General features: G+C 46.0%; 1 protein-coding gene across 2 annotated transcripts in view; it reads left to right on the forward strand.

Moving 5' to 3' along the window:
• TTI1 (TELO2 interacting protein 1) overlaps positions 1-26,747 on the forward strand; it is a 48,249-nt gene that overhangs the window by 7,210 nt on the left and 14,292 nt on the right. Inside the window, exons 1-6 of one of the 2 annotated variants that reach the window (XM_045194509.2) lie at positions 9,028-9,105; positions 10,848-13,190; positions 17,826-18,032; positions 21,202-21,350; positions 24,260-24,400; positions 26,262-26,466. In XM_045194509.2, the coding sequence (XP_045050444.2) occupies positions 10,889-13,190; positions 17,826-18,032; positions 21,202-21,350; positions 24,260-24,400; positions 26,262-26,466 (3,004 nt within the window). In that variant the 5' untranslated portion in view covers positions 9,028-9,105; positions 10,848-10,888. Of the gene's footprint in view, positions 1-9,027; positions 9,106-10,847; positions 13,191-17,825; positions 18,033-21,201; positions 21,351-24,259; positions 24,401-26,261; positions 26,467-26,747 lie in introns of those variants that run through there. The other variant, XM_024559436.3, reaches the window with a different exon arrangement.

Raw genomic sequence — 26,747 nt, forward strand, 5'->3', positions numbered from 1 at the left:
CCCGCCAGTTAACCTTGTGCCTCCGCTTTCCTCTTCAAGAGCTTGGCACAGGGCACGGCATGGAGTATATGCTAAGGACACATTTCTAGTTAGAAGCATGAGCAGGAAGCTACAAAACTGCAGGATATGCTGGAGGTTTCATATTTATCCAGCTTTTGCTGATTTATTAAATAAACAGTGGGTGGGAACTGCTTGGCAGGCATTTCACCAGATGCAGGGAACACCACAGTAAAGCTGCAACACTAAAAAAGTATATACCACTCTGTTGGAAAGATGCAGGATAAGCCAATGGTTTCAACCCGAGGCAGTAGCCCTCCAGAGTGCAGTGAGCACTACTGTTGAGCGGGTACCCCTTTCATCACCTGACTCTTGTTCTTCAGGAGGCACAGTGTGCGTGGAGTATAGCAGTGCAGGCTTCCCACGCTTGGCTGGTCGTCAGCTGGACCTTGTGAACTTCTGAAATGGATTCCCAAGCGTACCTCGGAGCCCCACCCCCAACCCCATACAGAGTCTGATTCAGTAGATTGGGTGTAAGGCCCAGGAATCTCTACTTACATGGTTCTTCCTTGGTTCTGATAAACAGTTGGATTGGGAACCGCTGGTATTGTGGAAAGAGTACACACAGCCTTTGGACTCACACAGGCTACAGTTGAATTCCATGTCTGACACTGCTTCCTGGGTGACTGTGGGCATCACTTGACCTCTCTGTCTCGTGTTACTTGGCTTGTGGATGAGGAATTTATGTATATGAAAACTACATGAAATGTTACATACGTTGCCTGGCATATGGCGAGTGTTTTCAATAAGTATTAATTCTTTCTTATCTTCAAGAACTTATGTTGGGAATCCTTATGTCTGAACTTCTGTGTCTGGGATCTAAACCCAGTCTTCCTGTCCACATGCTGGTTAATTGAAGCTAGAAGGTTTGGAAACCATCTGATCCACCGAGGGTTTTTTTTTAGGATGAAGAAACTGAAATTCATGGAGATCACACAGCCGTTTACTAAAGCCAGGACTAGAACCCAGATCGTCAGATTCGTGTTCTCATACTCATTTTTGTCCCTGTCCTGGAAACAGCCTAAAAGTGGGCTGGGTACAGCCAAAATCTAGACCTCTGATTGCCCCCTGAAAATGAACCTGGTAAGAGCTTTCCATAATGGATCAGATCAACTACTTAGGAGAATAACTCACCCCAAGAGAAAAAGAATGTGGCTTTTTTACCCAGAATCCAGTGCAAACTTGGTTGTTATTAATGCGCTGCCAATGAGAGAACCAGACCCACGGCTGTGGCTGTTGGTTCAACGAGCATTTACCAAATACTGCTCTGGGCCAGAAGCAATAAACAAACCTTTCAAATATCACTGCTTTCCTAGAGCCTGTGTTCCAGTGAGGGGAGAGAGGTCCTAAAGAAATAGGTAGATCATCTGGTTTCACGAATAGTGCTAACCACTATGGATGAAATCTTTAAAGGCCAGGAAGGGAGATAGGTAGTGTCAGGGTGGGGAGCAGTGAGGATAGGTGGAGTTTTAAATAAGGGTGATCAGAGGAGGCTTTACTCAGAATTCACATTTGAGCAAAGCCCTGAGAGGAGGGGGAGTGAGCCTGAGATTGCGCGTGGGGACGGCAAGTCGCGGCCCTGAGCGAGTGACCAGATGTCAGTGTGGGTGAGGTGTGGCTCACTGGCCGTGATGGCATATCTGTCTTGTCTCTTTGCCCTATTAGGTGCTATGATTTTCTATTGCCCCCGGCCTCGGCTTGTGCCAGGTATTTTCCCTTGAGCAGCCTTCCTATGCAGCCCCAGTGTTTAGTCTCCTGACCCCAACACCAATTCTCCCCCTCGGTACACCTGTTGCTCTTCATTCTTTGTCCAAGTTCCTTTGTACTTTTTTCTCTCCCTTTCACTTCTGATTGTATGATAAAATAAGTGCCTTGTGACCTACCATCTTATCCCCTAAGTGCGGTGAAGATAGCAATCTGCACAGGTTGTCCCAGGTGTCTGCACTGCCTGGGCACCATGGCTCAGGGATCTCACCGAGCCCATCCCGGTGATGGGATGGAAGAGAGGGGAGGCGGGGATAAGGCTGCCGTGGGAATGGGTCCGCTCATCTCCATGACTGCAGATCTCTTGCCTGGCCTCTGCAGTGACTGCGGTCCACGACCACAGCAGGAGAACTCGGAACTAGGACCGGTGTAGATAGCCATCAGCAGTCAAGAGCTGGTTATTCAGGCTGTGCTGATTCGGTCGCCGCCTGCCTGCCACCACTGCACTCCGGGTCGTTTCTCTGCTCCCCCAGAGAACCCGCTTGCTCTGAGTGCCTCATCCCAGCATCACCTTCTGGGCCAGAATGCCCCGTTGCTGTCGCTTTACCGACATCAGACGTTGCCGCACCACTTTAAATAATCAGAGTTGTGTTTTATAGGAATAGAATCTAGGACTCCTTAGGGCTCCTAAGGCTCTAAATCTCTAAACAATTCCTTCTATAATTGACATATTGTCACACAACTGTGATTTCATGGCCATCCCATAAAGGTATATGATTGCCTTTTATAGTCATGTCAAAGTAGCAATTTGTTATACTCTCTTCCTCACAGAAAGCCAGTTTATATGTTTCTGAGCCGGTAACCTATTCTTTTGAGGATTTTCTATTGTATAAATCTTCATCTGTATAGTATTCCATTGAGAGAATATACCACAATTTATCCACTTACCCACTACATCCACAATTTATCCACCACAGATGGGCATTTGGGTAGTTTCTGCTTAGAGGCAAATGTGGATAGTGTATTCCAGAACACATCTTTTGATACATTTATGCATGCATTTCTGTTGGGTAAATATAAAAGAGGGGAATTACTAGATCATAGAGTATATATAATACTCACCTTTAGAATAATAGATTCTGCAGAAGTGTTTCCCCGAAGTATTTGTACCAGTTCACGCTCCGACCAGCACTGAATACGAGTTCCGGTTGTTTCGTACCCCTGCCAGCACCTAGTGTTTTCTTTTTACCCCCTTTTTTCAGCTCAGCCCTTCTGGCAGGTGTATAATGGTATTTTATTGTGGTTTTAAGGTGCATTTTCCTGACTAATATGTTGAATTTCTTTTCATATGTTTATTGGCTATTTGAGTATCCTCTTTTGTGATATGTCTGTTCAAGTCCTTTTCCATGCTGGATTGTCTTTTTCTTTCTTCTCTCTTCTTTTGTTTTTGGGGTGTGTGTGGGGGGAGAGTTTTTAGGAGAAGATGAAGAAAGCACTGGATTGCCTTTTTCTTAATGATTTGTTTTAAAATCTTTTACATTATAAATTTTAGTGCTTTGTCAGATGTATAGGACACCTCCTGCCTCACCGTATGGGTCTTCTCCCTCTTGCTGGTGTCTTTTGATGAACACAGTTCTTAATTTTAATGTGGTGGAATTTATCCTTTTTTTGTTAGGGTGAGCCCTTTTCTGTATCCTGTTTAAGAAATCGTTGCCTGCTACAAGATCACAAAGATGTTCTCTGATTTCTTTGAAAAGCTTTGTTGCTTTACATTTCACATTTAAATTTGGTATGAGATGGAACCAGGACATATGTTTTTCTATATGGACAGCCAAGTGAAATGGTACCTGTAATTGAAGAGACCGCTCTGTGCCCCCAGTTCATTGCACTGTCGCCTTCATCAGGTGTGCGAGTCTGTAGATGGACTCGCCATTTCGTACGTGGGGGCTGTTTCCGGGTCCTCACCTGTCCCGTTAGTCTGCTTGTCTCTCTGTATGCCAACGACACCCTGCACTGCCTTTAATTATTGTACCTTTACAGTCAACCTTGAAATCACATGGTGGCAGAACTTACACTACCACAACTTACCAATTTATTTCTTCTTTTGTTTTTCTAAAATATATTTTATTGATTATGCTATTACAGTTGTCCCAATTTTTCCCCTTTTTCCCCCCTCTGCCCAGTATCCCCTTCCTCCAGCAGTGCCCCCGCCCTTAGTTCATGTCCATGGGTCATGCATATAAGTTCTTTGGCTTCTCCATTTCCTATACTGTTCTTGACATCCCCCTGTCTATTTTATACGTACCAATTATGCTTTTTAATCCCTACACCTCTTCCCCCATTTTCCCCCATCCCTCTCCCAGCTGGGGAGGGTTACCTCCATGTGACCTCCATTGCTATGATTTTGTTCCTGTTCAGGTTGTTTGCTTAGTTTGTTTTTTTAGATTCAGTTGTTGATAGTTGTAAATTTGTTGCCATTTTAATGTTCATAGTTTTGATCTTTTTCTCAAATAAGTCTCTTTAAATTTCATGTATTAATGGCTTGGTGATGATGAACTCCTTTAATTTTACCTTGTCTGGGAAGCACTTTATCTGCCTTTCCTTTCTAAATGATAGCTTTGCTGGATAGAGTAATCTAGGTTGTAGATCCTTGCTTTTCATCACTTTGAGTACTTCTTGCCAGTCCCTTCTAGCCTGCAGTTTCTTCTGAGAAATCAGCTGACAGTCTCATGGGAACTCCTTTGTAAGTAACTCTCGCTTTTCTCTTGCTGCTTTTAATATTCTCGTTATCTTTAACCTTTGGGATTTTAATTATGATGTGTCTTGGTGTGGTCCTCTTTGGGTCCAACTTGTTTGGGACTCTCTGTGCTTCTTGGACTTATATGTCTATTTCTTTTGCCAAATTAGGGAATTTTTCTTTCACTATTTTTTGAAATAAGTTTTCCATTTCTTGCTCTTCCTCTTCTCCTTCTGGCACCCCTGTGATTCAGATGTTGGTACGTTTAAAGTTGTCCCAGAGGTTCCTAAGCCTGTCCTCATGTTTTTGAATTCTTTTTTCTTCCTGCTGTTCTGATTGAATGCTTTTTCCTTCTTGGTGTTCCAAATTGTTGATTTGATTTTTGGCTTCATCCTCTCCACTGTTGGTTCCCTGTAGATTTTTCATTTCACTTAGTGTAACCTTCATTTCTTCCCTTACGTTTTTGCCGTACTCTGAGTTCTCTGAGCATCCTGATCACCAGTGGTTTGAACTCTGCATCGGACAGGTTGCTTATATCCATTTCATTTAGTTCTTTTTCTGGGGTTTTGTTCTGTTCTTCCATTTGGGCCATATTTCTTTGTCTCCTCAATTCGGCAGCCTCCCTGTGTCTGTTTCTGTGTATTAGGTAGAGCTGCTTTGACTCCCTGTCTTAGAAAAGGCACCTGTAAATTGTGTGGGACAGAGCCTTAGGTAGTTGCCAGGGTGGAGCAGCCTGCTTCTCCACTTTGTGGCTCTGGGTGGGCAGAGGGTTTGAAGAGGGGACAATGCCATTGCATGGATTCTGGAGGTTTACTGGGCACTTGTCCTATTTCAGTCACTTCACCCACTTCCCATATTCGACTGGCGCCCTTCCAGCTGTTGCCCTGGTGATGAATCCCAGAGTGGGTGGCTTTGCATACCTTCTAAGTCCATGAGAGCCCTTTAAACAGACTCTCCTGAAAATCCGGCAGTTTCTTCTGCCGCCCCAACCCCTAGTGGTTTTTACTGCCGGAAATCATGGGGATTTATCTTCCTGGCGCTGGAACCCTGGGCTGTGCAGTCTGGCCTGGGGCTGGGATCACTGTCTTCCCAAGGTATCGCTGGCTCCCAAAGTATTCCTCCTGGTTTCTATCCACCACACATGAGTATGGGAACACGCCACCACTGCCTCTCCGCACCACACCACGTCTCCACTTCTCCACCCCTCCTACACATCCGGATGAACGTGGCTTCTTTAAATCCTTGGTTGTCGGACTTCCAAACAGCTCCATCTTCTGACAGTTCTGTTTGTTACTTGTTTTGAGATATAGTTGTAATTCACTCTGTGGTTGCACAAGGGGGCGAAGTGTGTCTGTCTACACTTCCATCTTCTATTTCTTCTTCTTTAGATCGTCTTAGCTATTCTAGGTGCTTCGTGTCCCCATATCAATTTTAGAATCATCTTGTTACTTTCCACAAAAATCCTGCTGGGTTTTGATTAGGATTATGTTGATTCTGTCCCAGTAACTCGATCTAGGGGCGATTTTTGCCCTCCACAGGACACTTGGCAGTGTCTGAAGGCATTTTTGGTTGTCACACCTGGGGAGTGCTACCGGCATCTGGGGGACAGAGGACAAAGGGGCTGGTACATATTTTAAAATGGACAGGACAGCCTCCACCAACAAATAATTTTCCATCCTCAAATGTCAGTAGTGCCTCTGTTGAGAAACTGAATTACTGTTACTGGTTCTTTGGGGCTTCTGCCTACCATCTTATTATTTGTTTTTTATTTGACTCATTGGTTTTTCTTCTTCTCATTTTTTACCCTTTTGGGGGGGCATGAATCTATAATATTTATTATCTCATTTTTACTGTTCTCTAAACTTGTTACTTATACATTCTGCTGGGGGTTTTTTGGAACTTACCTGCAGATTTCATCATGCGTTCTTAACAAGTTATAGCCTAACACAAATTATTTTACCATTTCCTGCTAGACTCTTAATTCACCCAATTTCTTAATGCCCCCCCGTGCTCCTTTGGTGCATATCGTCTTGCATTTTGGTTTTGTGTATGTGCGTAAACTACCAAAGACATAGTAATTACTGTTCTGTACAGTTACCACTCTTTTACACTGATCTGTTGTTCTTCATTCCTTCCTACCTTTCATTGCTTCTGTGGAGGTTCATTTTCTCCTTTTTTTTCCTTTAGTGCAGACCTGATAGCGATGATTCACTCAGTTTTTGCCTAAAACATCTGTATTTTGCCATCAGTTTTGAACAGTGTTTTTGTAGGATGTAAAATTCAAGGTTGGTAGTTATTTTCTTTCAGCACTTGTAAGACGTCATCCTGTTGTCATCCGGATTTGATCCTTTCTGTTGAGAAGCTGTCTGTCAATCTTATTGCTCCATTACAGAAACAATTAGGACTTTTCTCTTTAGTTTTGGTTTTCAGCATTTTGACTGAGAGGTGGCTGTGTCTTTATTTCTCATTGTACTGTCAACTTGAATCTGTGGGTTGATCTCTTTTATTTGTTTGTACATTTCTCAGTCATTTCTCCCCCAGCCTTCTCCCAGAAGTCATGTAGTTTGAGATCCCTGAAGATGGCAGTTTTGTTCCCCCCCCTTCACCCCACATGACCATATGAAAAGCATTTTAATTTCTCTTCATTCAGTGGCAGCCCTCGATCTGGGCCACACCACCATCCTAAGCTTGTGTCCAGGATCAGCAGATGCACCAAGGGGGAAAATACATCGCCTCTGATTGTTGACTCACTCTGAACATTCACCCTCACTAGAGTATTAGTACATCGTGTTGCTCCCAAAACTATTTGATGATTTAAGAAAAGACTTTTGTCGTTTATCTGGGTATTTTCTAGTTGCCAGCAGGAGCATTGGCCTGCCGCACCTTGCTATATCCTGCTTGGAAGCAGAATATGTACAGTTGTTGTTGAGTGCTTGTCAGGTGCCGGGTGCCCCTTGAGGCTGTAGGTATAGGCTTGCCTAGTCTAAAGTAGGTGAGACAGACGTATACAGAATAACCCAGCATGCTAAATATTAGAGCAGCAGTGTGTTACAGTGGTAGGACAAAGGAGGCGTATGTGAAATAGCATCAGCTGTTTGGGAAATTGCAAGTTTTTTAATTTTACATGGATACAGTTTCCAGTTCAAGCGATGAAGCATTATAGATGAAGTTGGAGACAGGCAGGGGCCTGTATGCCATAGCAAAAAGGAGTTTTTACTTTAGGCAGGCTACGGAGAGCAGTTGAAGAATTGTAAGCATGGAGGAAAGTATCAGATTTTTGTTTGGAATTAATTACTTACATGCCATGTGGGTTCAAAAAGAGCAGGCGCACAGGGCAGGGAGCCAGAGAGGAAAGTGCTGTAGTTGGTCCGACATTAAGTAGATGATCATCAACAGATTGGAAAGACGTTGAAGGGGCAAAATTGATGAAACTTAAGAGAATGGTGGGATTAAGAAAGCAGAGAGCCTAAGGTTTCTAGCTTAGGTGAGGACCACCGATCATAAAGAGAACACAGGAGAAAGAGCAGACAAGTTTGTTTTTGGACATACTGTGTGTCCCCACTTCATTAGTTCTATTACAGTTTTTGTCGCAGGACCTGAGGACACAGTTCAGGGCACCTGAGGCTGTGCCCTGAGATGAATGAGAGGGATGCAGAGCCCCAGCCCATTGCCTTCACCCCGCTTTAGCTAGACCTCTGATCTTACCTATGTTAAGACTGAGCTCCCACTTAAACATTTTATCCGGAGAAAGTTTCTCATGCTAAAAGAAAAGGTTTCTGAGCAGTGTCCCCTTTTTATTCATCTTCCCATTTTAGGTCTCTGTTTCAGTTGTTGGAATGAAGTTCTTTTTCAGGGATCTTCCTCTGGTCAGGCATGCAGGTGACACCTCCCTTAATCCTTGCATATTGTTCTTTTACTCTCACCAGTGAACATTTTGGCTATTTATGGGGCTTGGGGGGTGGGCACAAGCCTTTCTTTGCAGTCAGTACTTGTACTATCTTGTGGTACACGTTGTTGTAAATGAGATATTCAAAGCCAGAGTAAGTTATTTGCTGTTTCTTCCTGAAAGTGTATATGATTTTTCTCGATATTTTAGTGTATAGGAATTTTTCCAGAATGTGACTGCATGTGTATCCTTCAGTCTTTTTAGCATCCAGACAACTCCTTTTTTTGCAGCCCAGGGAAATGTTTCAGTTATTTATTTGTCTTAGCTCCTCCATCTGTCCCTTTTCCTCTTCCAGAATTCCCAGCTGGTGACACGGTGGTTCTCCCAGATCAGTCCTCTAGGTCTCACGGTTTTCTTCCCTTTGTGTTTCCGCTCAGAGTTTTCAGACAGCTCTGCTTGGTCTTCCAGGCCGCTAATTGGATCTCAGCGATTAACCCTCTTTTCTTGTTTCCCCCACCAATTGAGCTTTTTTTGGGGGGGGGGTGGAAAATCATGTTTTGAAAACTCTGAGAAATGTCTTTTGTCTTGTAATTGAACTTCCTTTTTAGTCTTACTATTGTTAAAGTTTTTGTCTGTTTCCTTTAGTGGTTCTGTTCATCTAAGATTCACCATCTCCAGGGTGATCGTATTTGCTTCTCCTGCCCCTGACTGCTAGATCCCAGTGAGTAGTCGTGCTTTTCTTCTGCTGTTCCACCTCAGGCAGAGGAGGGCACAGCAGCATCTGGGCCGTCAGTGTGTGAGCCAGTGCTGCTGAGATGTCAGTAGGCCCCGGCCAAGCTTTCTGGCGTCCACACCTGGCGTTTTCCTAGCCCTGAATAGTGAAGATTTGAGCTTCTTCCCTCTCCTGGTTTCTTGGGGGTCACAGAGACCAGGAGATACCCTCCCAAGAAGCCTCACAGAGACCAGCATCGCCCTTCCTCACGGGTCTGTGGAGCCCTGTGGACCAGACTGTCTCCAGGTGTTAAAGCCTGACTGTTGCCTTGGAGCCTTCTCCTCGGTTGGGGGCGGGGACAAGGGGGGACCCTTCAGGACCAGCTCTCGGGGCAGAGCAGGTCTTGCCCACACCCACTGAGCATCACCTGCCTGCCAGCCCTAGTTATTGGGGCTCAATGCAGTTCATTGGATTGGGGGTGGGGAGAGGCAGCAGAGACACTTCATTGTCGTCATCTGTTCAGAAACAGCCAGCAAGTAGAGCCAAAAAAATAGAAAGATCGAGTGAAAGTGAGAGCCAGCCTAGATGGTGGCGTCTCTCCGGGCCTCTGTCCAATGCCAGCGTTTTACAGTCGTACACATTTCTGGTCTGCAGCTTCAGCCTCAGTACCCTTGGGCCACACTTCTGTGTCTTCCCAGCATGCTCTGCTGCCCCAAAGGGAATATTTGAGACTTTTATTTTTCTCCTCAAGCTCTCTGTTTACCCTCCTTGTTCACTGTCAGCCCACGACTTGGAATTTCTCCTCACAGAGGAAAGAGACTCTTGTATTCAAGTTGCTCAGCTCCTTTGCTTACCCTTAAACTTATCTCCTTTCATTGCCTGCCTGCCTGCCTGCCTGCCTGCCATCTTTCCATCTCGCTTGAATCTCCCTCTCCCGTGATTTCCGTGATGGTGTGTGCTCCTGGTTTTTCCACTTCTCTAGCCACTCTTTTTCATTTTCTTTCTGCTTTTAGCCTCACCTAGTTCTAATCTTCTCCCGTATTACTGGCTGCCAGGGGATCTTTTCAGTGCACGAAGTTGAGCATATCACCCCCTGCTTAAAACCTCTCCATGACAAGAACAGTCAGAACTAACCCATCGCAATAGCAGTCAGAATAGCAGCTACCTCTGTGCAGGGAAAATAGGAGTACATTGCAGGAGGGCGCAAGGGAGCTTTCCAGGGTGCTGGAAATAGTCTATATCTTGTTTTGAGCAGTGGTTACATGGGTCTCTATATACACAAAAATCACTGAGCTGTACAGTAAGACTAGTACATTTTACTTTATGTATGCTATGCCTCAAGTTTAAAACAGAAAACAAAACCTTCACTGGCTCTCCATTATGACAACAGGTTAAAATCCTAACTCCTTAGACTAGCCCACAGATTCCTATTCATTTCCCCCTCAACTCTTGGCTCAGCATCTTCCTGTGAAACAAATCCAGGGTTATGACACATGGGTCTTCCACACTTACTTAAGGACCATAGCATAGGTCCATCCTGTTACTTACTAGACTGTCCATCTGCTTCGCTCACTACACTGGGGGCTCCCTAAGAATAGGGACCACCTCTTCAGTTCCATTGCTCCCCTAGTGCCTTGTGCAGCAGCTGACACACAGGCCCCCACGACTTGTCTGTTGAATGAATGAATGCAAGTTCACTCTGTGTTTGCTTTGAGCTTGACCTTCTTTACTGAAAAGTTTCCTTCCTCCAGCCTGCAGGATGTTTGCTCAGTGAGAGGAAGGCTTGTGCACAATGGCAGTTTTTGATACCCCGGAAGAGGCCTTCGGCGTCTTACGTCCCGTCTGCGTTCAGCTCACAAAGACGCAGACAGTGGAGAATGTGGAGGAGCTGCGGGCACAGTTACAGACCGTGAGTGACTCTGCCCTTCAGGAACTTCAGCAGTACGTCCTCTTCCCCTTGCGGTTTACCCTGAAGACCCCGGGTCCCAAAAGGGAGCGCTTGATCCAGAGTGTGGTGGAGTGCCTCACCTTTGTCCTCGCCTCGACATGTGTGAAGGAACAGGAGCTTCTCCAGGAACTCTTCTCAGAGCTCTCCAGTTGTCTGTATTCCCCCAACTCCCAGAAGCCCGCCACTGTGTCGGAGGAGCTGAAACTGGCTGTGATCCAGGGCCTCAGCACATTAATGCACTCTGCGTATGGGGACGTCGTTCTGACTTTCTACGAGCCCTCCGTTCTGCCTCGTTTAGGGTTTGCAGTGTCTTTACTGTTAGGCCTAGCAGAGCAGGAGAAATCAAAGCAAATTAAAATCGCTGCCTTAAAATGTTTACAGGTCCTACTCCTTCAGTGCGACTGTGACGACCACCCGAGGTCCTTGGACAAGCTTGAGCAAGAGCAGCTGGGGGACTTGTTTGCGTCTTTTTTACCTGGAATCTCAACTGCACTGACCAGGATCATCACAGGAGACTTTAAACAAGGGCACAGCATTGTCGTATTTTCCCTAAAGATCTTTTACAAGACAGTGGGCTTTGTCATGGCCGATGAGCAGCTCAGAAGAATCGCAAAGGTTCAGGCAAAGCCTGCAGTGGAGCACAGAGTAGCAGAGCTGATGGTTCACAGGGAAGCTGATTGGGTAAAAAACACTGGGGACAAGTTGACTATCCTTATTAAAAAGGTAACTGAGTGGGGTTCGGTTCACCCACACTGGAAGGTGAGGCTGGAGCTGATAGAACTTGTTGAGGCCCTTCTTCTGAAGTGCAGTCAGTCATTGGTCGAATCGGCTGGTCCCCTTCTGAAGGCTCTGGTGGGTCTACTAAATGACGAGAGTCCTGACGTCCAAGCCCAGTGCAATAAAGTTCTGAGACATTTTGCAGATCAGGAGGTAGTGGTGGGCAGCAGAGCCTTTGCTGACATCTTGTCAGAAAACCTACATTCCCTTGCCACCTCTCTTCCCCGCCTAATGAACTCCCAAGATGATCAGGGCAAATTCTCTACTCTTTCCTTGTTACTCGGTTACCTGAAACTCTTGGGCCCCAAAGTGAACTTTGTCCTCAACTCTGTGGCCCATCTCCAGCGCCTTTCCAAAGCCCTTATCCAAGTTCTAGAATTGGACGTGGCTGATGTCAAAATTGTTGAAGAGCGGTGTTGGCACTCTGATCATCTGAGTGCTTCTCCAAAGAGCTCAGCTGTACAGCCATCGAGTCAGATCCAGAGGAGATATTTCCGCTTCTTCACTGATGAGAGGGTTTTCCTGCTCTTGCGGCAGGTCTGCCAGCTTCTTGGTTTTTATGGGAACCTCTATTTGCTTGTCGATCACTTTATGGACCTCTACCACGGATCTGTGGTTTACCGAAAGCAGGCTGCCATGATCCTTAATGAACTGGTTGCAGGGGCTGCTGGGCTGGAAGTGGAAAATCTTCATGAAAATCATGTTAAAAAAAGCCCAGAGGAACTGAGAGAGGTCGTGACATCACTACTTGAAGAATACACAAGCCAGGAAAACTGGTATTTGGTCACTTGTATCGAAGCCGAAGAAATGGAAGAGGAGCTAACGGTGAAGCAGTCAGGCCTCCAGGCCATCACATCTGGTGCGCACTCCTGCCAAGCTACATCTTTTCCAGCCTTCTCAAAGCCAAGTCCCACGATTTGCTCCATGAACAGCAACATCTGGCAAATATGCATCCAGTTGGAAGGGATTGGCCACTTTGCATATGCACTAGGAACAGATTTCCAATTGCTCTTGATGTCGGCCCTCTATCCAGTTCTGGAGAAGGCCGGAGACCAAACCCTGCTCATTAGCCAGGCAGCTACCAGTGCCATGATGGACATTTGCCATGCTTGTGGCTATGACTCCCTGCAGCACCTGATCAATCAAAATTCAGACTATTTGGTAAATGGGATCTCTTTAAATCTGCGTCATCTGTCTCTGCACCCGCATACCCCAAAGGTCTTAGAAGTCATGCTGCGGAACTCTGATGCTAGCCTGCTTCCTTTGGTGGCAGATGTGGTTCAAGATGTCTTGGCTGCCCTTGATCAATTTTATGATAAGAGAGCTACTTCCTTTGTCAGTGTTCTGCACGCCCTGCTGGCAGCATTAGGTACACTGAGAGCCCTTTTTAATGCTGTTTCGGGGAAGAACTGGTATCCGTGTTTGCCTCACCTTATTTTTTTCTTTGTGGTTATGCTTTGGAGGACATTATTTGAATATTTGAATTTATCCAGCCCCACATGTTATGGTAGAGTTCCATTGCTTGTACACACACACACACACAGGGGTGGGCAAACGTAGGCTTACAGTTGTTCATGTTGAAACAGACAGGCAGGTTCTGAGCATTACAATAGCTTTATTAACTCAAAAGAATGGCACACAGTGCACTGAAGTACAATCTTGCAGGCACTCGGATTGCCCGCCTTCGTTACTCGCACAGTCTTGTAGTCTGCTAGCTGTGTACTCAAGCACACGTCCAGCTCTTGACATGCTTCCCTTATGCGGGAATCATATCATCCACGGTACGTGGTTTTCATGAAAAGATTTTATCTTTGACAACACCCCAGAAGAAGTCCATTGGGGTGAGAGGTCTGGTGAGTGCGGTGGCCGTGCCGCCGGCCCTCATCGATCCATCCCGCATTGGGTACTCACAACTGTGAACCTGCTTTTGCCCGCCCCTGCATATAGGTACGCTTCAATCATTTCCACCATCTATTGAGCTGCTGCTCTGTGCCAGGGACATCAAGCCTACAGACTACATGTAAATATTATTTTTGTTTTACAGACAAGAAGAGCTAAGGCTCAGTGATAGCCTGCTTAGCCAGGGTCACACAGTTAAATAAGGAGAAAAGTCAGGATTTATGATTTTTTCTCTTTTTACTATACCAAGCTGCTCCTGATGATACTTCAGAATTAGCAGCTTCTGTGCTGATGGAGAACAGAAGTAACATGAATTATTCGGTCTGCAGACAGTCCAGTACTGTCCAATAGGACCTTTTCGCAACGACGGAATTGTGCTGTGTCCGTTCAGTCCACTACAATAACCAGTAGCTCTGTGCGGCTAGTGCCGCTGAGGAACTGAACCCTGCATTTTAATTTAAAGAGTCACATGTGGTTAGTGCCTGCCATATTGAACAGAGCAGTTCTAGGAACTTTCTTTTGACCATTTAATTGTATGAGGTAGTTTGAGATTCTCTTCTTCCCTTTGATCCTGTTGGGTGTCTGTCAAAGGTGTTAGCCGCTGCTAAAATGGCAGTTTTTGGACTGACTGTATGAAAAGAAAATCCCTCAACTAGCTAGTCTTTGAATGAAAAAAATAATGAGCTGTATACCTGAGTCTTTTATCCAAAGAGCACAGCTCCAGTACCTATTTCAGTCCTGCGAGTAGCCTGCACAGTAGGGGGAAAGGTCACTGACCTACCTCATCCTAACACCTGAGAAGGACAAGAGTGAGTGGGAAAGTTGCTCCCGCAAGGCAGCTGGAACGGGGGTCGTCCTCTGGCCTGTAGCCAACACCATTTCCAATGTCCGTTCGTTCGTTCATGAACACTCACGTGCAGTATAAATTGTTCTTGTACTCATTCATTCAATGAGGAGTGCCTGCCATATGTCAGGCACCGTGCTAAGTTATCAGGATACAGCCGTGAACAAGACCGAATAAGCTCATGGAGCTTTCCTGCTGCTTCAAGAGAGATGATTAACTAGTGAACAGATCACGAAGTTCATTTCAGAATCTTACAAGCACTGGAGAAAATAGACAACTTGATACGAGAGAGTAACAGGGACAGGCTTCTTTGAGTAGATGTATGCTCTTTCGGCAAAAGCATGTGGTCAAGGAGGGCCTCCCCGAGGAAGCGACACTAGAGCTGGCACCTGAAGGCTGTCAACATCCTTCTTATGGTTTTTGAGATCAGTCAGGCAAAGGGAACAGCAGGTGCGATGACCTGGAGGGAAGAAAGGGCTTGGAGTCTGTGGAGAATGGAAGATGGGTCATTTTGGGGAGACTGATAGAAAGGTGGACAAAGACAAATCCTTCAGGGCCTGCAGACCGAGGGAGGTATTGTTCCGATTTTACTTTGCATCCACCTGGAAGCCTGTGTGCTGGACCAGTCCCTGGGCGGTCAGCAGTGACCAAGAACCTGGTCCCGTCCTCCTGGGGACACTACTAAGACTGGCTAACTGCTTATACATTTGGGACTGTGGCTGACTTCCATGGTCCAAGTACACTCCAGACTTCTACATTTAGTACTTTGGGGAACTCTACTACACGTTAATTTGAGATCTAAAAAAATATATTAAGAAAAGGCCTATTAAATGTATCCTCTCTGGAGCGATCTCAATTTGGGCCTTGGAAATTGAATTGCCTTGGATTGCTGATGGCTTTGGTCATCTCTCAGGGAGAAATCCTGTGTAGCGCATTTTTTTAATTGAAATGGAGGAGGAGGGAGTCTCCATGGCAGAGGAAAATCAGGGTAGGGAAGGCTAACTTGAGGGCACCCTAGGAAAAGCAGCACTATTGGGGACAGTGTTTCTGAAAGTTCTGAGGTGACCCAGAACACACCTGTGTTCTGAATGGTTACCAGTGCTGAGGTGGAACTGGTCACTCACGCGGAGGTCAAAGTGGCCCGGCTGCCAGCATTCCCGGTTTGTTACCTGGCTGTCTGACTGATGGTGATTCCTGTAAGATGGGACTGGAAGCATGGTCTCAGGGAACTTCCAAAAGGTGTCAAAAGAATCCAGGACACGTTTGAGGAAATGGAGTTACAATAAACACAGTATTTTCATAAGCATCAACTAAAACTCTTCAGGTACCACAGTGAGGGCAAGAGCTGTCATCAGTTAAATTACTTCTAAGCACCAACTGCTGGTTGGCTGATTACTCATAACAACAGAACAGTGAGGTAGCTTTGGAAGAAAGCATCCTCGTCACATACCTCAGCGGTCTGCACGTGCGGGGCTGCCACATCGTTTTGATGGTTTCATGATCTGTTGTGTGGCTGCACCATAATTTATTTAAGCAGTCCTTTTTTGGTGTACATTTTGGTGGTTTCCAGTCTTTTGCCACCACACACAAAGAATGTTGCAGTGAATGTCTTTGCAGGCTATTTCGAACATGGCTAAGTGTGTCAGTAGGCAAATGCTGGCTTGAAGAGCATTACATTTAAATTTTGGATACAGTGTCAAATTGCTGTCCAGAGAGTTCATGCCAATTTAAAGTCCCATCAGCTATGTCAGAGTGCCAATTTTGCCACGCCCTCACCCACGCTGTGTATTACCCAGCTTTTTGATCTTTGCTAATCTAATAGGAGAAAAATAGCACCTTATTAGAGTTTAATTTGCACTAAGAGTCAGGTGGAGCTTCATCTCATATGTTCAAAAAAGCCGTTTGTGAGCAAAGACTCTTTAAGGTCTGTCATTAGCCTTAAATCTAGAAAATTAACTTTGTAGCCTGTCTACTTTCAGCAGCGTGAATATTGAGTCCTAACTTTAACTCGTTGGGCACGCAGTGTTTTAGAGCGCATCATGGGCCTGATTTACATCTGGGGACGAGGCATTGGAGAAGTGACCCCTACATATAGGATGCTCCAGATACTGCAGCAAAGGCTCTCCTCTCCGGCCTTTGCTCCCTGCCCCTCCCGCTTGCCTGACCGGGCATCCCCACCAGCTGTTGCTCTGGCTCGGTGCAGATGCTCCTTGATGGAGAGGAGATGAGCAGGTGCTAAAAGTTATGGGAGGCTTTCTCTTGGCTGTCTGCAAGAGGAAAGCAAAAATTCCGGCTGGGGAGTTTTCTTGTTCTTTCACGTCTAAGAGCCTTGTTGAAATGAAACCCTAGCGGGGAACCCAGTGCACAAAAATTGTTGAAATTAGAGCTGCCCCAGTTAAAGAAGGGCTAGACACCCCAGACCCACCCTCTTCAGCCTGCTATCTTTTGGCCTCCCTGTTGTGACCCTAAGATAATTATGCAGAACTCTAGAGCTCCTCAAGGCACAGTCTGAGACCCTCTGGTTCAGTGATGTTTAAGGCTTATTCTGTGGTGACACATCAGAAGTAATGAGGTGTCCCTGCAGAAGGAAGAGCTTTGGAGAGAAAATGGCAGCCTTCTGAAGCATTTTATACCAGAAATACAGACACTAGACTGTGTTCATCCCCAAGGTTCCGTAGAGCCTGTCTTCTGCTCGTGGGCGGCGTATCCTGTACTCAGAATTTTGTCGTTTCTATGGGATCTCCAATCCCGTGTATTTATTCAGCATGTGCTTTTGAGTGCCCGTTCTGTGCTGGCCATGTTGGGTTTCCAGGGGTGATCAGTGGGGCATGGGGTCTAAACAGCACACACACACTCAATATAATTACACATCACGATGAGCCGGTGTGAGGGCAGAGAGCGTGGTGCTGTAGAAGCCAGCATGTTAGGGACCTGAGTTGGGTGGGGAAGAGGCAAGGGGTGGCTTTAGTGAGCAAGTGACATCGGTGTTGGGACATGGAAAGTGAGTTGGAATTAGTCAGATGTGACATGGAGGGGGAAGTATTCCAGACACTGAGAACAGCATATTCAAAAGTTCTGAGGCAGGAAAACACCTGGCACTTGGGAGAAACTGGAGGATGGTATGGCAACTGGGAGGGGTTAGAAGATGAGGTTAGAGAAACAGGTAGGGCCTGGGCCATGGCAGAAAGCTTACGCTACTTGTAAAGTATTAATGCCTGTTGTCGATTGACCGAGGTGATCATTGTAACACTTTGTTTACAGCCCATTGGTTCGCGGACACAAGTGATCTTGGGCAACTCCAAGAGCAAAGTGTAGGGGAGGAGGGAAGTCACTTGTGTGGAAGACCGGCAGCTCTTCAAAAAGGACCTGAGCACACCACCACAGCCGAAGACATCGAACAGTTTCTGCTAAACTACCTCAAGGAAAAGGATGTGGCCGAGGGAAATGTCTCAGATTTTGATGAGGAAGGTAACTATCATTTATTTTGGGCTAGCCATTTTTTTCCTTTTGAAGCAGATTAGGGTAAAAACAATGAAACACCATTATAGAAGGCTGGGAAACAAGAAAAGTCCATCATAACCCCACCGTGCTAAAACAGGCTTCCCCCTCTTTGAATGCTCTTCCCTTCTCCCCTCCCCCCTTTTTGGTGGTAGTGTTTTGTTTCTTGTTTCTTGTTTTTTTTTTTCCTTCCGTTTTCCATTCTTTTTTTTTTTTTTTTGCAAACCTATTTTTATATGGCCGCAGCCTCAGTTTAAATGCATTATGCCCTTTTTGCCTGTAGTTATATAATAAGGCACTCTCCATGTTGCTATAGAGTTTTCATAATTAATGTTTTAATAGCTGCTACCAAGTATCCATTCCCCTGTGGGAAGTTCAGGTTGCTTCTAGCCTTTCACTCTGATAAACAGCTGCAGCGGATGGTTCTGTGCACGTGACCTTTTCCTTCTTGTTGCATATTTCTTTATAAATCCCAGAAGTGGGATTTCTGGGTCAAGGATATGAACATTACTTTATGCTTGTCAAATTGCCTTCCAGAAAGGTTATAATACCTTTCCTTTGGCAGTGCAGAATTAATACTGGTTTTGCCACAACCTTGCCAATTTTGGCTATCACCGATTTTACTTCTTGCTAAATTAGAAGGGTTCTTGTTACTTTACTTCTCGCTTCTCTGATTAGGGGGAACATTGAACATCTTTCTCTGTGCTTCTTTCCTGACAATTTTTTTTTACTTATACCCGTTATTTATTCATATGCTTTGTTCATTTATTTATTGGTGGGAGGAGGGTTCAGCGTTTTTCTTACCAATTTATGTGATAAAGGAAAAGGGAGTCTAGGCTAGCTGAAGCTCTGGCCTGTTGTTTTATTCACAAGCTCAATCTGGAGCTGCAGGTCACAAAAGGATTAATAAATTATTAGACTCTCCTCTGCAAATATAAAATGCCAAGTTATAATGAGCTTGGTGGTCTCAGGACTATCCTAAATCGGACTGAGTCCCAAATTACTTTGTTAGATTGGAATCAAGCAGATTTCTTTCTTTTTCTTTTTTTGGCAATTTCTACTCTGAGACTCTGGTGAACTGAAGCCAATACTTCCAGGATAGCAGGAAATAGTAGCTCAATGCAACTAATTACAACAAATTCCTTCTAAATAGCAGGGAAGCATCACAGGGCCCAAGTAATGATTTATGCAGAGTCAACTCATTGGTTTCCCCAAGGATGGAGTTTTCTGATCAGAAATCTATCGGGCTTTTTCTTCTCAGTGTTATTCCAACCCAATCCTTCTTTTCGTGAACTGCACCCCTCACTCAAACCTGAAGAAGGGGAGGCAGCTTGATTCCTCATAATCTGGATTTGCCATTCTTGTTTGAAATTCTAGCTTTGTCAGTGAATCCATTCTTTCACGATTAGGATCTGCTGGTCCTAGTTGATGTTCACAAAGAGCAGACTGAATGAATCAAACCTTTCTTCCAGTAACAGAAAAATCCACGTCCCTCAAATAACATTTGGCAGTAGGTGAATTTCAAACAACAAATCCTCCTCTGGGAAGAAAAGCACAGCCTTATCATTCTTATAATTGTCATTCATCAAGCACATACCACACATTTGGCGTTCTAAAGGATGTTTGGCTTGATGCTGGTTTGACACACATTTTTTGTTTTAGCCACAAGAAAAGCATCTTGTGTGTCTGAGATCCCATTCTCCAAGAAAACCAAGCATCGTACAAGTGCATTTTCATTTGTCTCTTCAGCATCTGTCAGAGACAGGTGTGGCCTCTACTGTAAGATTCTGTTTTTCCAGCAGAGGAAGCTGAAATGGGAAAAAGTTAAGGGAGCAGTGCTCAGCTTCATGGAAATAAGCACAGCTGGTAATGGGGGTGGGGGCAGGCCCGAGGCCATAAGTAAACAGAGGAAAATTTTTCAGGGTAGGGATTTGGGCCTGGGTTTCATGAAACTCTCAAGTCTTTTTGTTGTTGTTTTAATTTGCAAACGTATACTTCTCATTCAACAAAGCACTCTAGGCAGTGAAAGAATAATAATAGCTGGCACCATTCATTTTGTTGAACTCTCTCAGCAAGCGAATGAGGTGTACATGCTCTATCCATTTTACCGGGTGAGATGATATGGGAGGAGAGGACGGGTAATGGGTTGTGCAGGCGAGACTTGAACCGACCACCTCTCTCCAAACCCTGTGTGTGGTGCCAGGCTGCCCTGGTATCTCATACAAAGATGAGTAAAGCTTGATCTCGGCCATCAGAAGATCCTAAAGGCTGACGGCGAAGACAGAGACGTCCCCCTTGAGGCAAAGGATGAACCAGGAGAAAAGAGCAGAGGGCCAGATGCCACCAGGGGACTAACTGCGTGGCCTCAGGGCTCCATGTTAGAACCTTGCTCCCTTATGTTTTTTTGTTTAAATATTTATTAATGGAAATATAGAAAAGACCAAAGGTCTAGGAAAAATAGAAGTCACCTCTTATCTATCTCATGACCCCTCTCTGTTAATATTTTGTTACACTTCCTCCCATCTGTATATAAAAATTTCTATAATAGTGCTCACACTGTGTACAATACTATATCCTACTTTCCTCTTTTTTATAATGAATGTTTCTTTTTAAAAGTATTTTATTTATATTTTTAGAGAGGGGGGAAGGGAGAGAGAAGGAGAGGGAGAGAAACATCGATGTGCGAGAGAGACATCGATTGGTTGCCTCTTGCACGCCCCCAACTGGGGACCTGGCCCAGAACCAAACTGGTAACCTTTCTGTTTGCAGGACAACCCCCAGCCCACTGAGCCACACCACTCAGGGCGCTTTCCTCTTTTTACCACTATTATTTCGTAGGCATTTTCCCTTGTCATTAAAGCCCTTGGTAAACACAAATTTTAGGGCTGTTCCAAGATTTATAAAACCATTCCCTCTTGAGTGGACTTGGAGGGTTTTCCCCGGTTTTTAGCTGTCACAGTTAATGCTTTGATGAATATCGTGACTCATACCTTGACCCGAATTTAACATGGGTTCCTAAGGATCAGTTCCTAGACATTTTCCCTAGACGTAAGTCCCATTCCTGATCTGAGGTTGGGAGATCAAGTTGGAGTTGGGCGTCTCTTGTAAAACACTGTCCCCAGTTATGCTCTTTTTCCAGAGGAGCAGTCAGGCCCTCCCGGAGCAGACGAGAATGACACCGGTCCCCATGTGAAGCCACCACTGCCACTGCAGATCCAAATAGCCACAGACGTGATGGAGCGCTGCATCCACTTGTTGTCAGATAAAAATCTGAAAATCCGCCTGAAGGTCAGTGTGCGGCCCTTTCCCTGCATTCACGCAGCAGGACTCACTTTGGTTGGGCTGGCAGCGACTTCACAGTTGAGCAAGTAGCTGCCCTTATCTCCTAGTCTGTGTGTGGTAGCCAGGAGAAGCCATCAAGAGGAATTTATCTGTGGGTTGTCATTCTTAGGTCTTTCTGTATTAGCTCAGATGCCTAAAGGAGCTGAGTCCCCTTTTGTGGAATTAAAAAACCACAAAGTTTTGGAGAGTCATTGAGTCTCCAAGGGAAAGAGAAGTATATGCTTTGGAAAGGATGTCATTTTCAGAGCTGACTTAATGCAAGATGTGGTTAGTACTTTAAAATGGTCATTCTCCAAGCCTGAGGCTAGCCCTTATCTCTGTTTCTGTTTCCGTTTTCATCCCAGGAAAAACACCAACATTGTTCTTAATCTTACATCCTTGCTGGCAGTTTCCCAAGCAGCATCGCCATCAGCAAGGACTTAAACTACACAGTTGTGACTCCAGGAACGGGACAGTGGAGTGCGGTGGGGTGGGCATTCGGGACAGGGCTTTCAGAATCATCTGGGGGAAGTCTTAATACCCAAAGGGAAAAAACACAGCCTGCCCCACTCATCCCCACCAGCAGCATGACTGAGAAACACAACTGCCTCAATGAATTACTGGTACTAATGAGAGCATGTTGTCCTTCTCAGGGTGGTGGGCTGAGAAACCCCACTGCACAGATTATCTCCAGCCTCCGTGTTTTGAGAGATTTGCTTAGTCTTCCCAGAGGCACTTCTTAGCATGCATCTGTTGTTCCCATTCAGGAGGCAGTTTTCCAGTGCCTGCTCCACGCAAGGCTGTGCCTGGTTGGTATTAACACATTCGCCAAGCATCTTCCCTTTTATGGAGACTTTGTAGCAGTTATATACATACCATAGTTATTGAGAAAGTCAATATTGGAGTCATTCCTACAGACCTGGGTTCAAATCCTGGCTCTGCCTTACTAGCCATGTGACCTTGAGTCATTCATTCACCTTTTTGAGCCTCAGCTTCTTCGTCTGTGAAGTGGAGATGATGGTACCTACCTCACTGGGGTGTTGATTATCAATGCAAAACCGCATCCAGTGTAACGTATACTCTCATTCATTTCTTCACTTACTCACTCATTGCTCTCTGAGGACTGCTGCAGGTCAGGCAGAGGGCGTATAGGAGGAAATGAAGCAGGTATGATCCCTGTCTTCATGGAACTTCCTGTCTTGTGGGGAAAAGAGGCGATACCCAAACACACTCTCACAGGTTGAGGAAATGCTATGAAGGTAATAAGCAGGTTCTATGATGGAAAACAACAATTCACCCACGTAGTAAACACGGGGGCCCACTCCGCCAAACCCTGTTGAATGAGACAGAGCTTGCATTCGGATTTAGGTTGTCAGGAAGGCTTCTCTGCTGGTAACATTTAAACCGAGACTTAAAAGTTTGAGAAGGAGCCGACCATGCCAAGGGGCAAAGGCAGAGAGAAGAACATTCCAGGCAGAGGAGGAAACGTATGTCCTTGAATTAATGAAGTATGGCATAACTTGCCCAGTTAATAACAGAACTCAAATTCAATGGCTTGGGTACCAGTCAGAAATACCCAAGCCATTTCCCCCACGCTGCTCTGTTCTCGGTTGTATGTTGAGGTTTCTCTTATTCCCCTGCCTAGCTGTTCACCCCTCAGGGGCAGGCCTCTTTTGTTCTTTGTTTCTGTTCCAGTCTCAGTGTGACCAGCACGTAGTAGGCACTTAATAAGGGCTTCCTCTGTATTTCTGACTCAGACACGCCCCCGCCCCTGCTCTTCGAGGGCTGCGGGCAGGGAGCCTGCATCAGCGGCCACTGCCTGCGATGACTGAAGCCGACCATCTGTTCCGAGGGAGCTTTGAGAGATGAGAGATCAGGAAACATATTCTGATGGAAAGTGAAAAGTGCAGTTTACATCTACCCCAAACCTTTCTTCTGAGATGGACCTGTATCCCAGCTGCCTACTTGACCTCTCCATTTGGAAGCAACAGAACTTGATCTCACCTCACCTCTCAATGATCCTCGTCCATTGTTCCTGTCTCATTAAGCAGCACCTGCATCTTTTCAGCTGCTAGACCTAAACCCGTGCAGTTCTCATACCTTTCTTCATCTCCCCAATATCAACTCTTTCAGCAGTTTAAGCCATTTCATCTTCAAAACAGGTGACAAATCCTGTCACTTCTCTGCCACCATCATGTGGCCACCTCACTTTCCTCCTCATGTGGACATGTGCCATGGCTTCCTAAAGGGCCTCCTCACTCCGTCTCGAGCTTCAGGTCTCTTCTCCACCCAGCAGCCAGAGTGACCTTTATAAAACATGAACTGTATCATGCCACTTTCCTGCTTAAAACATTTTGATGGCTCCCCACTGCCCTTGGTACAAAGTGAAAAATCCTTAACATGACACCTGTGTGGTCCCACCCCACCCCACCCCCGCTCTGCCACGCTCCCGCTGCCCTGCTTTTCAGGTCCCTGAGCACCGCAGGCTCCCCGGCTCTGGGTCTTCCTCGTTCCTGCAACGCTAGGGACACTCTCACTCTGCGCGCACGACTAACTCCTACTCACCCTTTGTCTCCTTTTAGAGGTTTCCTTCCTAGCGCTTGTTGCAATTGGTGATCATTTCTTTCTTTGAGTGCTACCTCATTCAGGACTTTCCGCAGCTGACCAAAGCCCCACAAAGGCAAGGAAACGTGTTTTTGTCCCTGTGTGTCCCCACCCAGTACCTAGCCAGTGCTTGGCATGTTGTTAGGACTTAGTAAATATTTCTCTGGTTAGTGAGTTTCTGAAATTTTATTCTTTTAGAATGCTGACCTGATCGCCAGGTATCTGGGTGCAAGCCTGGCCTGTCTCCTGAAGCTGTGCCCTCTTTCCTTCAGGTCCTGGATGTGCTGGGTCTATGTGTGGAAGTCCTGCAGTCCCACAAGGACCAGCTCCTTCCCATGGCTCACCGGGCCTGGCCTTCGCTCGTGCACCGACTCACAAACGATGACCCCCGGGCAGTGCTCAGAGCCTTCAAGGTACCGCCCTGGGGGCCCGCTGCTGCCGTGGGGATGCAGCGCAGTTAGCGCAGAGCTCACCAGCGTCTTTTGGGATTGGTTCTCTTTTTATCCGATATCAGTGTAATGTACCTCGAAAGGGCCACCAGCATTTATTAAGCACCTACTGTGTGCCAGGTGGTGTGCTTGGCATTTCCCCATACGGGAGCTCATCTCCTTACAACAGCCTGGTAAGGTGGATATCATTATCCCCATTTTTGACAGAGGAGGAAACAAACTCAGGGAAGCTAAGGAATTCTCTCAAGATCACGCAGCTAGTAAGGGGTAGAGCCCAACCTGTGAGTTCACGCCCATGTTCTTTGCACTGAACAAGAGTCAAAGGGAAGGGACCTAGGTCCTAGTGATGGGCATCCTCTGCCCAGCCAGGTGACTTCAGACAAACCCATGACCCCCCATTTCCAGGCTGGGCTTGGGAATACCTGCCTCACCTTTCTCATAGTTATTGTCAAGGGTAAAATGGGGCTGTTTGGTGAGATGCTTTGAAAAATTAAAAGCCTTACATATATGTAAGGTATTATTCTCCCTAACTGACTTCGGCTTGTATTAACAAACATATTTTAGCTTATTTATTTATATTGTTCCTTGTTCTAAAAAGCACTTAAGGCAGCCTACAGAGATACATTTACCGTGGCAAGCTAATATAAATTAGAAGTATGTGAGCAAGATGAGGCAAGAAAAAAGATGTGTAGGGATATAAAAATGAAGCCAGGAATGCAGCTAAGATACTAGGCAAAGGTAATTGGGTTTTCTGTGAGATTCTTAAGCATGTACCAGATCAAAACACACGCTTACATTTAAAACTTATGAAATCGTTAATTTTTTCCAGAAGCAGAACATGAAATGATATGTGTGTGTGTGTGTGTGTGTGTGTAGCGAGAGCGCACAAGAGAGAAAGAAGGGCAGGGGAGGGAGGCGTGCTGCTTTTCTTTGTGAAAATTAGTAGGTTATCTGAAATGACAGCAAGCGTAGAAAAATGAAAGGATATAAAGGTGTGTGCACTGTGACTGAGGCTGCTCTCCAGTCCCGGACAGGTTGGGACCCCTGAGGCCTGCCTGCCCTTGTGCAGCCCAGCTGAGGGACCCGAAACAAGCGCCTCATTCTCTGCAAAGCCAGCAAACAGCCTCTGTGCTGGTTCTACCCTGCTTACCAATTTTTAAAGAAATTCCTGTTACCCTGTATTCTTAGTCTTGTGCAGCGGGGCAAAGCGTTTCAATATGTTCTGCTAGAGAAAGTTTAAAATGAGACATGCAAAGGAACTGCCCGTTGTGAGAGATGGAGTACGGGTGACGTGTACAGGAGACTGTGTGGTGGGACAGAAGGAACGCCGACTCGGCTCTGACCGCTGGGGGCTCTGCCCGTGCTCAGCCAAGGGGCCTCAGCCCGCCGCTGTCCTCCCGGCACCTGCCCATGGCAGCAGCCCGGCCTCGGCGTCTGTTTGTGCAGCTAGCAAGAGTTAAAAACACAAGTCTTTTCTCAAGGGATGTTAGGAAGACTCAAGAGATGATCTATGCGAACTGCTTTAAGGTCTTTTTTAACAACAAAGGGAGGAAAATCAAGGGATTAATCATATTCATCCAGCCCAAGATTTCTTTGCATTATTCTCCGTGTAATCTGTATTTATGGATAGAAGCAGCCATACCTTGGGAGCAGAGACCTCCAAATTCATAACTGTCAGAATCACAAACCATGGGCAAGGAATTAACAGCAGTAATTTTATTTTTTTTCAAGCAGAGGCCTAGAAGAAATCGAATTACCAAGCATTCTTTAGCTCTCTTGCTACCTTGGCGATGTTCAGTCACCAGCTCAGGGGCTGTTTCTGCAGGTGCTGCGCACTCTGGGAGGCAGGTGTGGTGATTTTCTCCGCAGCCGGTTCTGCAAAGATGTCCTGCCAAAGCTGGCCGGCTCCTTGGTCACCCAGGCTCCCATCAGTGCCCGGGCTGGACCAGTTTACTCCCACACGCTGGCCTTCAAGTTGCAGCTGGCCGTCTTGCAGGGCCTGGGCCCCCTCTGCGAGAGACTGGACCTAGGTGGGTACCAGGCAGTGTCACCTGGACACACACTCGGCATTGTCTCACGCCCACCATTGCCCTGTCTGCTTAACCACGCTCCCCTCATCTCCCTTCCTGTGCACGTCCTTCAGTCTGACCTTGGCCTCATTTATGCACTTACCCTGATGTGTTTTTTGACTTGTTGGGTGGAGTAACAAGGGCCCACGGCACCTTGCCTGGCTCTTCCAGTTTGACCACACGGTAGTTGGTTACTGCTTGTCCCAAATGAACTCTGAGGGCCAGCACTTGTTTTATTTCTC

This window comes from Desmodus rotundus, chromosome 6 (assembly GCF_022682495.2).
Source record: "Desmodus rotundus isolate HL8 chromosome 6, HLdesRot8A.1, whole genome shotgun sequence".
NCBI classification, from domain to species: Eukaryota; Metazoa; Chordata; class Mammalia; order Chiroptera; family Phyllostomidae; genus Desmodus; species Desmodus rotundus.